At 53.5% G+C, this 15,121-nt stretch overlaps 5 protein-coding genes across 5 annotated transcripts; 2 read left to right on the top strand and 3 right to left on the bottom strand.

Moving 5' to 3' along the window:
* Positions 1-545: 545 nt before the first annotated feature.
* COCCADRAFT_33363 (uncharacterized protein) lies at positions 546-2,398 on the bottom strand (the record flags this gene model as incomplete). Its single annotated transcript, XM_007710077.1, has 2 exons — positions 546-1,358; positions 1,409-2,398. 2 exons carry the CDS (start codon positions 2,396-2,398, stop codon positions 546-548), a joined length of 1,803 nt encoding a protein of 600 aa, XP_007708267.1.
* Positions 2,399-3,393: 995 nt separating this feature from the next.
* Positions 3,394-4,710, bottom strand: COCCADRAFT_22995 (uncharacterized protein; the record flags this gene model as incomplete). The annotated part of the gene is made up of 1 exon (XM_007710060.1): positions 3,394-4,710. The coding sequence occupies one exon, from the start codon at positions 4,708-4,710 to the stop codon at positions 3,394-3,396; it is 1,317 nt and encodes a 438-aa protein (XP_007708250.1).
* A 496-nt stretch (positions 4,711-5,206) lies between these two features.
* COCCADRAFT_85483 (uncharacterized protein) lies at positions 5,207-6,924 on the top strand (the record flags this gene model as incomplete). The annotated part of the gene is made up of 3 exons (XM_007710119.1): positions 5,207-5,257; positions 5,374-5,410; positions 5,465-6,924. 3 exons carry the CDS (start codon positions 5,207-5,209, stop codon positions 6,922-6,924), a joined length of 1,548 nt encoding a protein of 515 aa, XP_007708309.1.
* A 2,756-nt stretch (positions 6,925-9,680) lies between these two features.
* On the bottom strand, positions 9,681-10,481 carry COCCADRAFT_22993 (uncharacterized protein; the record flags this gene model as incomplete). Its single annotated transcript, XM_007710059.1, has 2 exons — positions 9,681-10,333; positions 10,445-10,481. 2 exons carry the CDS (start codon positions 10,479-10,481, stop codon positions 9,681-9,683), a joined length of 690 nt encoding a protein of 229 aa, XP_007708249.1.
* A 712-nt stretch (positions 10,482-11,193) lies between these two features.
* Positions 11,194-13,222, top strand: COCCADRAFT_1690 (uncharacterized protein; the record flags this gene model as incomplete). Its single annotated transcript, XM_007710043.1, has 2 exons — positions 11,194-11,975; positions 12,079-13,222. 2 exons carry the CDS (start codon positions 11,194-11,196, stop codon positions 13,220-13,222), a joined length of 1,926 nt encoding a protein of 641 aa, XP_007708233.1.
* Between the last annotated feature and the right edge of the window lie 1,899 nt (positions 13,223-15,121).

Below are 15,121 nucleotides of genomic sequence, written 5' to 3'. Positions count from 1 at the left end.
AGATTTGAGGAAGTCAATTGAAGAAATGTCTTGTCCAACACGGCCCATATATACAAAGAGAGCAACCGTGAAGTCACCAGTGAAGTCTACGTTCCTAACTCATCATGAAGCATTAAAAGCGTATCCCGACAAAGGAGAGAGAGAGAGAGAGCAAAGAACCCTGCGCCATGGCTGTACAAGAGGGAAAAGGATAAGAGGTGACGCTTGAACGCATGCAAGAGGCGGTTTGCGAGAACCAACAAAAAAAAGAGAAAACTAGGTAGGTAGGTAGGTGAGAGAAATGGCAGTCGCAAGGCAAAAAAAAACAATGAGAATATGGTCAAACTCCCATAAAGCTCCAGAAGCACCAGTTCATAATCATTAAGCGCAAAGGAAATGAGGAGTTCCTCTCTTCTTTTTTTTGTCCAACTTCCCTTAAGAAAGAAGCGATAACGTCCAAAAGGAAGAAAAAAAGGGGACAAGTGTCAAAAGGATGAGTCCAAGGAATGCAGAGAAGGAAAAAGAAGAGCCGGAAATTGCAGAAAAGCGAAGTATTTTCAACCTCTCTACTCGCTCTCCAGCAACTGCCGTATCTTCTCGTAAAAACTCGCTGGATACTGACGAATCTCATCATCAGTAGGCGCGGGCTTATTCGGGTCTCGGAAGCGATCCGCAACGCGCTGAATAATCTGTCCGAGCAGCTCCTGCGGAATCTTGAGGTCCTCGCCGCCATCGGGGTACAAAAAGGGATCGCGTTCGTCCAGGAGCTGTGCGATATTCGGGCGACGCGAGGGATCGCGGTTGAGGCAGCGGCGCATAGTAGCTTTGAGACCTGGGGGAACGCGAACATCGCCGACGCCGAGGTCTGGGAATTCGATTTTGTAGTCACGGTTTACGATGGCGAGGACGCGGGCCATTTGGTTGGCGATGTGGGCGAAGGGGGGGCGGCCGTAGACCATTTGGTAGAGGATGCAGCCGAGACTCCAGACGTCCGAGGGCTTGCCGAGAGCCATGTCTTTGGAGCCGTTGCCGTTGCTGAGGAGACCGCGGGCACCGCCGGCAGAGTCTTCGAGGGACTCGGGGGACATGTAGTTGGGAGTGCCGATGTGCGAGTCGCGGTGGACATTTACGGTGTGGTCGACTTCAATGGCGTTGGCGATGCCGAAATCGATGAGCTTTAAGCGGCCGGAGGTGAGGAGAAAGTTTGCGGGTTTGAGGTCCGAGTGGACGATGTCGTGGTCGTGCACTGCACCGACGCATTCAAGCATCTCTTTCCAGTAGTAGCGGGTGAAGCTGAGGTCGAGTTTGCCATCACCATCGGCGGGGTCAAGCTTCATTCGTATTATGCGGGCCAAGTCTGATTCTCCGAGTTCCATGAGCTGTAGTATGTTAGCATTAAAATTTTGACTCCTGACAAAAAGTCACTTACTACACTGAGCACTTGGCGTTGCTCGTCCACTTCCCAATCGTAAAGTCTTACAACTCTGTCGACGTTCTTGAGTTTTTGTAGTAGATCAATCTCGCCCTTGAAACCTCGTACAGCAGCCTCGTCGGCGTCTTCAAGCTTAACCCTCTTCAGCGCCAAAGTCTTAAAGTTCTCTGCCATGACACGGTACACCGCCGAACTGCCACCTCTGCCTATCCTGTCCATCTGAGAGTAGTGCTTTCCATTGACGGACAGCGTAACCCTCTTCTTCCTCTCTCGTGTCTTGGTGGTGGCAGCTCCAGCAGCAGCAGTTGCGGTCTCCAATACAGACATCTTTGGCGGTGGTGGAGGCGCTGGTCGTCGTGGGGTATTTGCGCTCATTGACTGTAGTGGTATGGGTTTTTCTTGTTGTTGCGAAGCCCTTTCGCTAGGTGACTGGTGTTCTAGGGAGGATTGCATGTGGCGGTCCTCTGCGACCTTCATGACTGAGCCAGTAACCTTCAAGACGGAATCGGGGACGTTCTCAGGCTGGTTTTTGATGGCCGACGCAGGCATGTTCTCCTGGTCCTGGGAAGGAGGGTTCTCTTCCTCGCTTTGGGGTGTTCTGCGCAGTCTCCTCATGGGTGCACCCCGTAGTGGAACTCGTTTGATGCGTAGACTGGGCGCAGGCGTGACGGAGTCATGCACGGGTGTATTTGAGCCCGAATCATTGCGTGAGATTTTGAGCTTAGGCTTCCTCTTCTCCGGTGAATCAACCTCGTTGCCTTGGGCAAGTAGAGCTGCCGTCAGAGCACTGAGTTTCATGGGTTGTGGCATCTCGTCATCTGAGCTGTCGCCAATGTCGATGCTCTGCATCATGGGCACGTCGGCAGAGAAACCCTGCGATTGACCCAGCATAGAGAGCGGAGAGTCTCTCCGGGGTCGTATCGATGATTGCGCACGCATGCGCCCATATGAGGAGCCGCCTAGCGGCGTAGGAGATCCGGTAGCCATTTGAGAGTCGCAAAGGGATGATATGCGCGCGTGGCTATAAGCGTGTTTGTCGGGTTATGTGAATAGCGATTGAAAGCTGTAGTGTTAGTTGCGCATACATAAGGCCCGGAGGGAAGGCGGCTGTTTGTCGTAGAGATGCTGGGGGTGGTGGTTGAGTTTGGACGTTGACATCCATAGCGCGCGCCGGCCAATCCTAGTTCTCGCGTGGTCTGGTTGCCGGGCAACAAGAACGCGGCAGTAAACAAACAGGCCCAAAACACCTAGTGCGGGACTAGTGGGAACTGCTGACGAGCACCAGGGATTATACAGTGTGTATTTCACACCAGTGCAACCTTTAAGGTCTAATACATACTTGATGATATGGGTATCCATGGAATGGCTTTGCCCTGGGTTTTGGTTCCTGCAGCAGAACGGACAACAGCAGCTTCGAGGCAATACACATTGAGCCAAAATGTTGGTTGTCTTTCAAGTGCTTGCTTTTTCCAAATGCACCTCAGCAATGACTATTTTATACATATTCATTTTTCGGATTGGTTGTGGTAGTTGTGCATTTGTGCCAGTGCAAGCCAAAGGATGAGAGTGCCATGCGGTCTTGTAGAACTGTCAGCACAACCATGGTTTACTCTGTCGATATGTCATGACTTGAAAGCAACAATATATTTTAATTCAACAGTTTGCATACATCGTGATAGTAATAACGTCTTAGATACTAGCCCGTAGCCTCCAAAACAAACATTGCGTTACTTGATACCCCAGTCCCCTCTCTTCTACAACATCTATCCAAAAGAGAAAACACGCTGTAGAGACATGAACAACGACCCAATCATATATACCAGATTGAAAGGCTTGGTAAAAGACACTGCATAGCTAGAGCCGCCAATGAAATCGCCTCTCGTGAGTGTTGTATGCAGTCATGCCCCGGTCCCGATTGTGCAAGTCTTTCTCCCTAACGCCATGGCCTACTCATGGATCCAAACGGTAGGTCGTACAAATGATCACAGCTTTGCTCGTGGAGACGCCTCCTCGAGCACAACAGCTACCACGGCAGCAATGTCATCCGGTTTACCGCCATGCCAGTTCTCGCCAGGGTAGTATCGTTGAACCTCTCTGGCAAAAGGCCCGTCCCGGCGAGTGTTGAGTCCCGTCACTTTAGCCTCCTTTGCGATTGCAACTGCGACCTTTGCTTGGAGCGAGGAACTGTCTGCCTTGCGAGATGAGTCGGCCTGTACCAACTTTGCTAGGTTCTTTCCAACCACAATTGTGCCATCTCTCTCGACCCAAGCACCTAGGTCGACCATCTGACGGCTGACAATGCCTAGCACATCCTGTGGGCTGAGATTATCCCACACACCATCAGTTGCAAAGACGAGGACATCTCCATGCCGTACTTTATGGTGCGTTACACTCGACTCCTTTGGTAGATCCGAGAGTGTGGTTGGACCACCAAACACAGCCATCTGCACCAGCATGCGTTGAGGCGTTTTGGAGAGCTGATAGGGAGTGTTGAAGGCATGTGTTTGGGGCTGTGTGAAATGTCGCACGGCGTTTAGACCCAGATGCATGAATCCTGAGTCGCCCAGGTTGGCAACTTCGACATGGCCGTCTGGTTCTGCGACGGCCAGACATGCGGTGCTGCCGCCACCCTCAATGCTGGCGTCATCGGTAACTTCGTCGTACGCAACTTGAAGCAGATCCTTTGGGTGTAACGACGTCGTGTTGAATCCGTGCGGCCATGAGCGCGCTGCGCAGGCCATGTACTCGCACAATCCATGAGAGAAGTCTGCGGGATCCAAGCCAGACTCGACCCAACCCCCGACTCCGTCTGCAACTCCAAATGTCGTGGTATCAGTGGTTCCGACTTGGCTGAAGAAGAAGGCGTCCTGTCCACTCTTTGCTCGCTTCCGCTTGTCGATGGCCTCTTTGCACTCGCGCAGATCTTCAATCTTGCTTTTCCTCGGGTCGTAGAGCGGGCGCGTGAACAGATTTTGCTCTGCGTCAAAATTGTCTTGCTTGGCCGAGTAGGAGGCAGCTACATGGTAGGTATATTGCGGCATGCTCCGCCAATTGTGCGTGGAAGAATGGAATGATCGTAAGCCGACTGTGGCCGGGGAGGTGTTTCGATTCAAGGGACAAGTTGGGGGTGTGTGGGGAGGCATTCGCTGCAAGGGGACGCCGGGACTGCGGCTGGTCGAGGCAGGTGCTACCAAAGGCGATGCGGAGAGAGCAAGGAGAAAGAAGCCAGTAGATGAGGCGCGTTGCGGTGCTGGTGAAAGTCGCGCAAGGCCCGCTGCACTGGTTATCGCAAATGACATGGCCAAAGCCCAAGCCTATCGATTACGAATTAGCACGTGAAGAGGGTTGCGGCAGAGAGTGGTAGTGAAGGGAATGCATCATGGCGGCGCCGTACCTTTGCGACAGACGACGTTGGAATAAAAAGGGACCCTTGGGCTAAGAATTCACATTGGCCGTCGTCATTGCCGATCGGCTAGCTGCTGAGGGCGGTGATACTTACAAGTGCTAGGAGCATCGTCTCAAGATGCACAACAATCTGGGTGAGAAGGATGCAGAGGCAAGAGAGGACAAGCCGGCTTGCTCTGACAGTCCTCTGGACAACTGTTCACTATTCTGCAACCTTTTGGCTGGGCGGCCAAACGCTGCTGGCTTTTGGCTCAAACGCGGAGAATGACATAACCGACGCTAGTTCAGCCCTATCGCCTAAACCCGTGGCTGGCCCCGAACTTCTTTTCGAGAGACGCCCCCACGAGCTTCCAATCACCTTCCCCGCCGTGGGACAGTCAGTCAGTCAAGATGAGCATGCATCCGGCGCGTCAGGCCTATGTCGAGGAGGAGAATGGTGTGGTATGTGTTCTGTAAATTGTCTCTGGATACCAGGCAGCAAGCTTCACATGTTGCGCAGCTACTCCAGGAGGGTATATACAGCTTCTGTAAATACAAGAGCTAACGTGAGTGTCTAGGGCGATGCCATGGAGGGGATAGACCTTGCCAGTGTCCGTAAGTATCTGGGCGCAATTCATACTTGCAATGCCAGAATGCTAACGTGCCCAGCGCTCGACCGCAACCATGCCATGCCCGGTGGAGGAAACGCGTCGGCTTCTTCGCTCATGGAGGATTTTGATCGCAAGCGACGAGCCGCCCAGTTAGTTGTGCCCACAGCCGACCGCGATGTCAAAGCAAAGCTGCGTTCGCGCGGAGAGCCAATAACCCTGTTCGGCGAGGGACCTGCTGAGCGCCGTGATCGACTTCGCGCTTTGCTTGCAGAGGCACAGGAAGCATTGGGCGAGGATGCAGCAGACGTAGACATGCAAGATGCAGAAGAGGGGGCTGGGGACGAGCAAGAGGAATTCTACACGCAGGGCACACAGGCACTTCTGGATGCGCGACGGGAAATGGCCAAGTATTCACTGCCACGAGCCAAAGAACGAATCGCATATCAGCGTCGCGAGGCTACTATACCGCTCAAGACGCATATTGAGTTCCGGAATGGCATCAAGGAGCGACTGAAGGGCTTTGAACTCTACGGATCGCAAACAGCAGATCGACCAGTGAGCATTGTACGCGTTTCGCCAAATGGGCAGTACGTCGCATACGGCACCTGGGGCGGCAAGGTGGCACTGCTTGAGATCCCCAGTCTTGAGCAGAAGAAAGCATACCGGGGTGGACATGCGGAACGGGCGACAGGAATAGACTGGATGCCGGACGCAACCCTGCCTGGTAGCACTGTATCGAGTTCAAGCGTAAACTTTGCCTCTGGAGGAGCAGGTGGAAAGGTTCAGCTATGGTCGCTTGATGACGACAAACCTCTGCGTACGCTCGAAGGACACACTGACCGTGTTTGTCGGTTAGCGTTTCATCCTACAGGGCGATACCTAGCGTCAGCTTCTGATGATACCACATGGCGGCTCTGGGACGTGAACACGGGTCAAGAGCTCCTTATGCAAGAGGGGCATTCAAAGGAGGTCTATACTGTCAGTTTCAACGGCGATGGTTCATTGGTTGCAAGTGCCGGTCTGGACAGCATTGGTCGTGTGTGGGATGTTCGGACAGGTCGAGTCATCTACATGCTGGAAAGTCATATCAAGCCCATCTACGGATTGGACTGGGCCATAGATGGCCACCGGCTACTTTCTGGATCAGGAGATGGATTTATGAAATGCTGGGACGTTCGTGCGATGAGAGAGACCAACTCGATTGCAGCCAACACAGGAGGAGTCACTGATCTACGATGGTTCAAGGGGACTGATGGTCCGACGAGCGGCATACCGCTGCAAGAAGATGAGCAAGGGCAAGTGATTCCGAAGAAGGCGTCGACTTTTGTCATTTCGTCTGGATTTGATAAGAATGTTCAAATCTTCTCAGCGGACGATTGGGCGCACTGCAAGACTCTGCAAGGACACTCTGGGCCCGTGTTTAGTACAGATGTCACAAGGGACGCATGCTGGATCGTGAGTGGAGGCAAAGATCGCACCGTGAAGCTGTGGTCTCGGGATGATAATGGGGGAATCTGAGGTTGAGGCGGGGGAGAAGCAAATAATTCAGTCACATGCACGGTAGGCTGCCTGCAGATGCAGATGCAAGCTGACCAAGAAGCAAAGATGGAGAGTGTAGAAGAAGCAAAGAAGAAGAGTTCACATGAACAAGAGGGAAAAAAGAAGCAGACAAAAGTCAGTGCTTTGGTTGATATCACTTGTCAGGCGGGAGTTGAGCAGCGAAAAAGAAGGTCCATAGCTTGAACCGAGATACCCAGTACATACTCCGATGGCGCGTGGAGTTTTTCAAAATTCAAAGCATCTACAATCTTACCCCACGGTCTCATCGGTGCAAAAGGTATCCCTTCATTTCAGACTGTACTCTGCACCAAGTACCGGTGTGTTTCAATATACTTCATCTCAATGAGTCACATTCCCTCCCATCCCTCTCTACCCTCAATTTCCCTCCCCCTCCCCTCCCTCTAAAGCCAAAGCCCAAATAAAAAAAAATGGCCCGACTCATGAATCCAAAAACCCGGCACTCATCCCATTAGCTCGGTACCACTCCCCCCCCCCCCCCAATATCTTACATCCGAGCCTAAGTAAAAACAAGCGTAGAGACAGACTGACGGGGCAACCGGCACCATTATTCCAGAATACACGTTTTTGGGGGGTGACGCATAGACCTTCTGTCTCTCTCTCCCTCTGCGTGCACATGTATGCTTCGTGCTCCGTGCTCCCAGCCCAAGCCCAGCCCCCATGCCTTTGTTCCATAACTATCCGCATGGCAAAAGCGCCGTATACCGTAGTTAGAGTATGTAAGGAAAAAAAAATGGGTAACATTGCACATACCACCCCCCCCCCCCAAACAAAGTCATTAGCCTGTAGTTATGACGTTTTGACAGACACCCCGTCCTTCTTCTGCTTCTAGCTCACGCATTACATATGCATACCCATAATTCTCAAACACACCATCGCCTTTTTTTCAACAAGGGTTGTGTAGGTTGTTCCTTTTACACCGCAAGAATCACATGTTTTTTGTGTCAACATTTTACTATGTCTGTATATAGAGAAAACAGCATGTGTGTGTGTGTGTGTATGTGGGAGGCAGGGGAACGAAAAAAAAAGGTCTTACCAACTAAACAAAGGGCGGGCGAGAGAGAGAGAGAGAGAGAGAGAGCATCCGCACAATCCGCGCGCGCAGCACTCACCGCAACAAAATGGAAAAGCGAATCGGAACGCAGAGAAAAAAAAAGGACGACTAAAGCTAGTAAGGGAACCTTTTTTTTTAGTTTAACAGACAGAGGGAAAAGGACGCTATGTTTCAGGTTTCGGGTTCTGGAGGTGAAGGGGCGGTCTACATTAGACGGAAATGCATGCAGTAGGTAGGGTAGGGTTGGGAAGGGGGTCGTGTGTCTGTCAGTTTGTAAGACCGAGCCTATGGTAGCAATTGGGAGGGATGCCGGACCCGCGATGTGCATGGTAAATAGCGGTTGCGGGTTGCGGTAAATGTGGGAGATCCACACACGCACACACACATACACACCTTGGGGAGGGGGGAGGAGAGGGGGGGGGATGATTTTTTTCCACATCCAAAAGGTTGGGAATTTATTATTAGGGTTTATTTGCAAGTGTACGATACTGTACGATAGGTTTCTTGGATTGCGATTGGTTGGTAAATTGCCCCCGGTCTTCGGCCGGATTATTATATTTTTGGGATATTGTGATTGGTTGCGTTTATTGGGAAAAGGAAGCGACCGAGGTCGAAGTTTCCCGGGGATGCGGATGGTTTAGTGAGGGTCAAGTTGAGTTGAGTTGAGAGTGTGAAGGGGAGTGAGTCATACATTCACATACACAGGGTACACTGACAATTGACTTTTTTTGGAGACGGGGGAAGAGTAAGTTGAATGCAGGGCCAAGATGTAGGTAGCAGCGATCAATGGAAAGTGAAGAATACGGTACAATACACAGACGCACACGACTTTTTTCCGGGAGCGAGCAAAAAAGTTCTAGTGGCTGGAGACTAGAGCGCGGGAGCGGATAGTGGAGCGTAAGCCCGGAGTCTTTCTTTACTCGTCCATTGACCGCTACAGCCTCACCTTTTGCATTGTGCAGCCACAATATCGCGATTGCAACCAGCCCCGGGGGGAAACGTGGATGGCTACGAAGCATCCTCTTCAGTCACTGGGCTTGGTGGAGAGCATGGAAATAGATGTGATTGATTTCTTGTGCAGCAGGATTGTGATGATGTGTTCCGGTCAAGACAGGGCCGTTGTCTCAGGGTAGAGAGCAAAGTGGGCAGATGCGAGGATAGTCGAGGTGGAGCCCCACTGTCGAGAGTGGCTCTGGGCTAGAAAGTAGAGTTTGTTGGGGTGGCTTTGAATTACGCGTGCCACAGTAGGCGCCGCAATAGAGAGGGAGAACGGGGAAGGCAAAGAAAACAGAGTTGCGGATCAGCCGCGGCAGTCGAGAGCAGATGCAGCATCTGTGCTTGTCATGCACGTCGGCTCCCACAGTGGGGTTGGTTGCTGTGGCATTGAGAGAGAGCTTTGCTATTTCTGAGAGGGCGCGCGTCGGGATTGGCGTGACACGGGAGTTTTGGATGTACTTGGATATGTACGTACATGTGTAGTCTGGTTGGGGGGGGGGCAGGAGGGGAGGGATTGCATGAATTAGGTTGGCCGCGATAGGCGGCACACAGAGCACAAGTTGGCAGTAGCAAAGGTGTTAAAGTATGGTCTTGATGAGGTCTTTGCAACGAGAAAAAAATGTAATTTTGGAGAGTGCATTGATTGTCACGGGCATAAGTTGGCAGTAGTGGACGGGCGAAGTTGGCCGGGGGAGCAGAAAACGGCGGGCTGGTGGGCAGGCATGTTGCAAGTGGGAGTAGAGTGGACGAAGAATGACGCACAGAGGGACATGCAACAGGCAGGCGGGAACCCAGGGGCACGGTAATGCGAGCAGCAGTCGGTACAAGGACGGGCTAGAGCTGCCGTGTTTGTCGCGTCCTGGCTCACACAAAGGCCGATTGCAGGCAGATGGAGTGACGATGGGGTGGTAGCGTCGACGAGAGAGGGAGTGGGCAGAGGGCGGGTTAGACAGGGAAGCCTGGTGCGGGCAGGGAGCGGTGAGATGACTCGTGCACAGGTGGGAGAGACGAGGTGAGAGGCGGAAGCTGGACAGATGACACCATGACCTCGAGGGCTAGAGGGCCGGGGGAGGGCCAAGCCAGGCTCACGAAACAGACGAGAGGGCACGTCGGGTGACGGGCGAGGGCGCAAGCGGCGGGTGTGGTTGGATGGAAGGATGGGGCGTGGGCAGTGGGCAGTGGGCATGATGATGACAGCAGCGTGTGGGTGGATAGATGGATGGATGGATGGATGGATGGAGGGGTGGGTGGCTCGCTCTGCGCGGCAGGCGGAGGAAGAGTAGCAAGTGGTATACTGCACTGTAAGTAGGTCGAGTAGGCCAAGGAAGGAGCAGCATGAACATGGTCAGCCATCTTGACTGTTTTGAGCAGAGTTTTCACGCATGCGTCGTCGATTTGATCGATACATACATACATACGATACGATACCGACATGGGATGGATACATGGTTACAGTATCTATCTACATGGGCCGGCCCGCAGAGAGGCTAGCCAGTCATGACCAACTCTGCGGCGGGCAAGTGATGGGCAGAGGATTAGCAGCAGCAGCAGCAGCAGCAGCATCAGAGCGTCGCGCGCGATATGCGTGACAGCGGGCGACAAACGGCTAAGCAGAGAGAGGATGGGACGAGACGAGAGTGGACTGGACTGCATGGCTGCACGGCTGCACTCTGTCTGCTGCACCAGACTCTGGCGGGCAGCCGGCAAACACTGGCTAATGGCTGCGGGCGGCCCTCAGCTAAGAGGCGCCAGGGAAGGCTGCTGCAATGATGCATCCATACCCGACGCTATTGGGGCGTCGTATCCCACACCCTGGCCCGCGCCGTGCCCAGATGCCTCCCATGCACACCCCGCCCGCCCACTACCCACCAGCTTTAAGTCCGCGCTCCCGCCCTTCACCCAGAGTCCACCGCTGCAACTACCATCACCACCACTGCACCTCTGTCTGCCCGCCTGCCCGCCTGCCGCTACCACTGCACGCCAGGCCCAGCTTCTCTGCCTTTGCAACATTGCCATCAACCATCAACCTCAGTGCAGCGCGCTGACAAGTCCTGTTGCGGCCCCCAGCCATTTGCAGCTTGCCTAATCCAGCGGCCCACACCGCCACTCCCCCCGCCCACACCGGTACTTTGCTACTGGTACCATACATAGAGCCCGCCATGGACCACTCCTACTCAGCCTCCCAAAATCACATGGACTTCCACTCCCTCGACCGGAAACCTTCGGCCTTTTCCTTTGACGACAACGCTACCCTCGACTCTACCATCCTCGACACACCCGTCCTCATGTCGCCCTCGACCAGCAACCAGGGCATCTTCTCGCCAGAGACGTCCATCTGGGAGGACTTTTCGGCTTCACAGTTTGTCGACCGCACAGCCACCAGCTCCGTTGTCAACACAAACGGCAACAACCCCTTCTTCACAGAGCAGAGCAACAACCCCTTTGCTCGCCTACCCCCCAACCAGGCCGCCACATACGGCCAACAGTCATGGCCCGTTGCCGACAACTCTGGCTCAAGGACACCCACTGCCCCCAAGCCCCTCAACCCTTTTGGTCCTGGTGACTTTGGTGCCGCTTCCTTTGTCGACCAGCCCCAGATGCCCTTCCACGGACTCCCCGTGCACCAGAACGTCCGCCCCAGTGCCGTCTTCCAGGCCGCACCAGAGCAGCCCATGTCCCCCCACACCCACTCCGACTGGATGGCCTTCAACCAGCAAGAGATGGACTCCCGCCCAGGCCCCAAGCGCATGCGACCAAACACGCCTCCCCGCTCCTTCTCTCCCCGTCGTGACGGCGGCATCCGCAAGAAGAATGCTCGCTTCGACATCCCCGCCGAGCGCAACCTGCACAACATCGACACCCTGATCCAAGGCTGCACCAACGAAGAAGACCTCAAGGAGCTCAAGCAGCAAAAACGCCTCCTCCGCAACAGACAGGCTGCGTACGTACTACCGCCTTTTGGTTCTTGGCTCCACGCTCCATGTTTGGTCCAATTTACCTCTTGGTCTATACTCTCCATGTTTCATCCGCTGACCTAATCACAGACTTGACTCGCGGCAACGCAAGAAGAAGCACACTGAGGAGCTCGAGGAGGAGAAGAAGCAGTGGATGGAGAAGATTTGCCAGATGCAAGATGACTTCGCTGCCATGCGCCTCGAGTATGATGCCCTTGTTGCCGAGAAGGAGAACTGGCACCGTGAGTCCATGGAGATGCACCACATGGTCAACCAACTCCAGTTCGACAAGGAGGAGCTTGTCCGCACCCACACCATTGAGACGAGCGAGCTGCGCAAGAAGGTCTCCGTCCTCACTGAGCGCCTTGAGGCTGCTACTGGCAACGGCATGGCCGTCGCCCCCAGCACCACCTTCACTGACTTTGCCTCGGAGATGGACAACCTCAACATGGGCAACAGCGACTGGGACAACTACATCTTCGTCAACGACTTTGCCTCTGACGACCAGCCCACTCCCCAGCAGAACCAGGAAGTGTCTCTTGTCTCGCGCACAAAGGACGAGGACAAGCCCGTCGCTTCTGGCCTCTTGCTCATGCTCCTGCTCTGCGGCGCCTTTGTTGCTAGCAAGTCTGGCACTGCCGCTCCTCCTATTCCCCGCATGCCCGACGAGGTCCGCGCTGCCTCTGCCACCGTCCTGGACAGCATCTTCAAGGACGCTGGTGTCGCAAACGGCCTGAGCGAGCAGAGCCTCCTTGCCACCCACGTTGCCGGTCTCGAGCCTACGCCATCTGGCATGGCCTGGCCCAAGACCACCATGTCTGGCTCGGAGCTTGCTGGTATCTCTGGCTCTAGCCTAGACCAGCTGCACTCTCACCTCACTGGCACCACCAAGGACCAGGAGCACGAGCAGCTCTTCTCCATCACTCCCGACCAGTACAACAGCATGACCTCCCTTGACTTTACCCGCTCGCGATACAGCGTCACGAGCGACGACCTCTCTGACCCACTCTCGCCCGGCGCCCAGCCTTCGCACCGTCGCAACCTTGCCGAGACTCTCGCCGCCATGCGTGAGCAGAACAAGGGCGACTCTGCGGCTGAGATCTACACGCGTAGTCTGCTTTGGGACAAGATTGCCCCCGAGGTCGTCCACGAGTTCAAGCGCATTGTCGAGGAGTCTGCTGCCATGTCACGGCCTAGCACTTCTGAGGGCACAAAGGTCGAGAACCTTGGCTAAGTAGCCCCACCTGGCCATCCACCCACACGCCACTACATACCACCACATACACACACCACCACCACACTTGGACACACCAACCCACCTTTCCTTTGTTAGTTTCCTAAGTTGCATTAGTCCTTTTCACCAGCATAGCGATTCACTTCTTCCCCCTTGGACAAGGGGCTCTCGTAGGGACACAAGTTGCATCACGGTCTGGCTGAGATACCCGTTGTTTACACGGGCATCGCCATTTCTTTTCTCAACGCTCTGGCCTTGCCAGTCTTCTATACAATGGGACGGCAACGTCGATTTTGGGTACCTTGTTGCCTGCATCGCTTGAGCATGGCGGTTGTTTCTTCATGTCGAGACCTGGTTCACGACTCCATCCATACTGGTTTTTTTTGGTTTTTTTTCACTCTTATTTCCTATTCCTATTTCCTTGTGTTTGTCATGTCCTTTGCTCCGAAACATTCGAGATTGGCCTTGATTTTTGTCTGATGTATCTATTTTGCACAGCGTAGCGAGCGTTGAGATTTTCCTTTTACGTTTACCACGAAGATTGAGAATTTGGCAACGAAGGATATGGGAACATGTATCGACGAGCATGATCAATGACGATTTGTACATGACGGCAGACGAAGCGAAGAAAGATATCTATTACGCATTCACACTTGTTTTGTTCTATTGTTGCTTGTCTTGTCTGTTCTTGTTTGATGTTTTGTTGGCGAGCGATGCGACGAGGGCATGAACAAATTTGGTTATGATTCTTGTTTTTTCCTGAAAGAGACGAGGCCTGTTTTTCTTCCTGCATACCCCTCATCTTCCTGCATCCACACGCACATCTGCTTACCCCCCCATGACTTACCCTTTACGACTGTTACGGCCCCCTCCTACGATAGACCTTTCGGTCTTGTTTTTTTCTCTCTTCCTTTCACAATACCCTCTTACCGCTCTTTCCCCCGACGTTTGTTCGGGGAAACGGACGAGATTCCCCCTTGAGATACCAGCTTTCTTTGGCCATTTGGTTTTTCTCGTTTTTTGCAGCGGCCGTTTCTGCGGCCCGTGGTCACAGATTGTGCGTGTGCCGAGCTTCATTGGCTGAGGGCGGAGCCGGACGCAACATCCTTTTTTGTACCTAGGTCATCGACCGCGCCTTCTTGATTGCCCCATTGGCGGGCAACCAAGGCATGGCCGAGTCAGTTCTTAATGCTATCAGACGCTTCTTGCACTCTACCAAGCGCTTATGTCGCCGTGATACGGAACCGGCCATGCACACACACACACTTTGTCTCGCTCGGTCACTCTCTCTGCCTCGCTCCATCGGGCGTACCATGTCCATGACCTAAAAACACACCATTATTGTGGGCTTCAACTTGACTGGTTCCCCACCATCGTCACCGGCCGAGTAGAGTGAGACATTCTGAAACCATGCCGTCTTACCGTTTCCCACCATTGCTGACTTTGTGCGTTGTTATTGCATACCGTATGTTCACTCTTGCGTTATTCTCTCTCAGCTTCTCGCTCTGCTTGACCCTCCACCGAAGATAGCACCGAAACAACTAACACACACACAGATACATACGCATACATACATCCATACTGCGCACGATGCATGCGAGGCAAAAAAAACGCACGGCCGATCTCCATTTTTCGGGGTCCTGTCACTGATGACTGCGGGTTAGACGTACCTCGCATCGCATGAAGCGGGAAGGGAGGATTAACATCGACCCACTCCGTTCTTCTCTTGACAGTCAAACTAGGTGTAGATGTACCATGTGCTGCAAGCGATACAGCCGCACTTTCCACTGCAACAACAAGGGCCCACAACTTGCCGGCCGAGCTGCACGCCTTGCATGTACTATACCGTACTCTTGCTGTATGTACAACATCTACCGCTTGTCGCGAAGCTGTGGATTC

Source organism: Bipolaris zeicola (assembly GCF_000523435.1).
Source record: "Bipolaris zeicola 26-R-13 unplaced genomic scaffold scaffold_14, whole genome shotgun sequence".
NCBI classification, from domain to species: Eukaryota; Fungi; Ascomycota; class Dothideomycetes; order Pleosporales; family Pleosporaceae; genus Bipolaris; species Bipolaris zeicola.
This window is presented reverse-complemented; position numbering and strand designations above follow the sequence as displayed.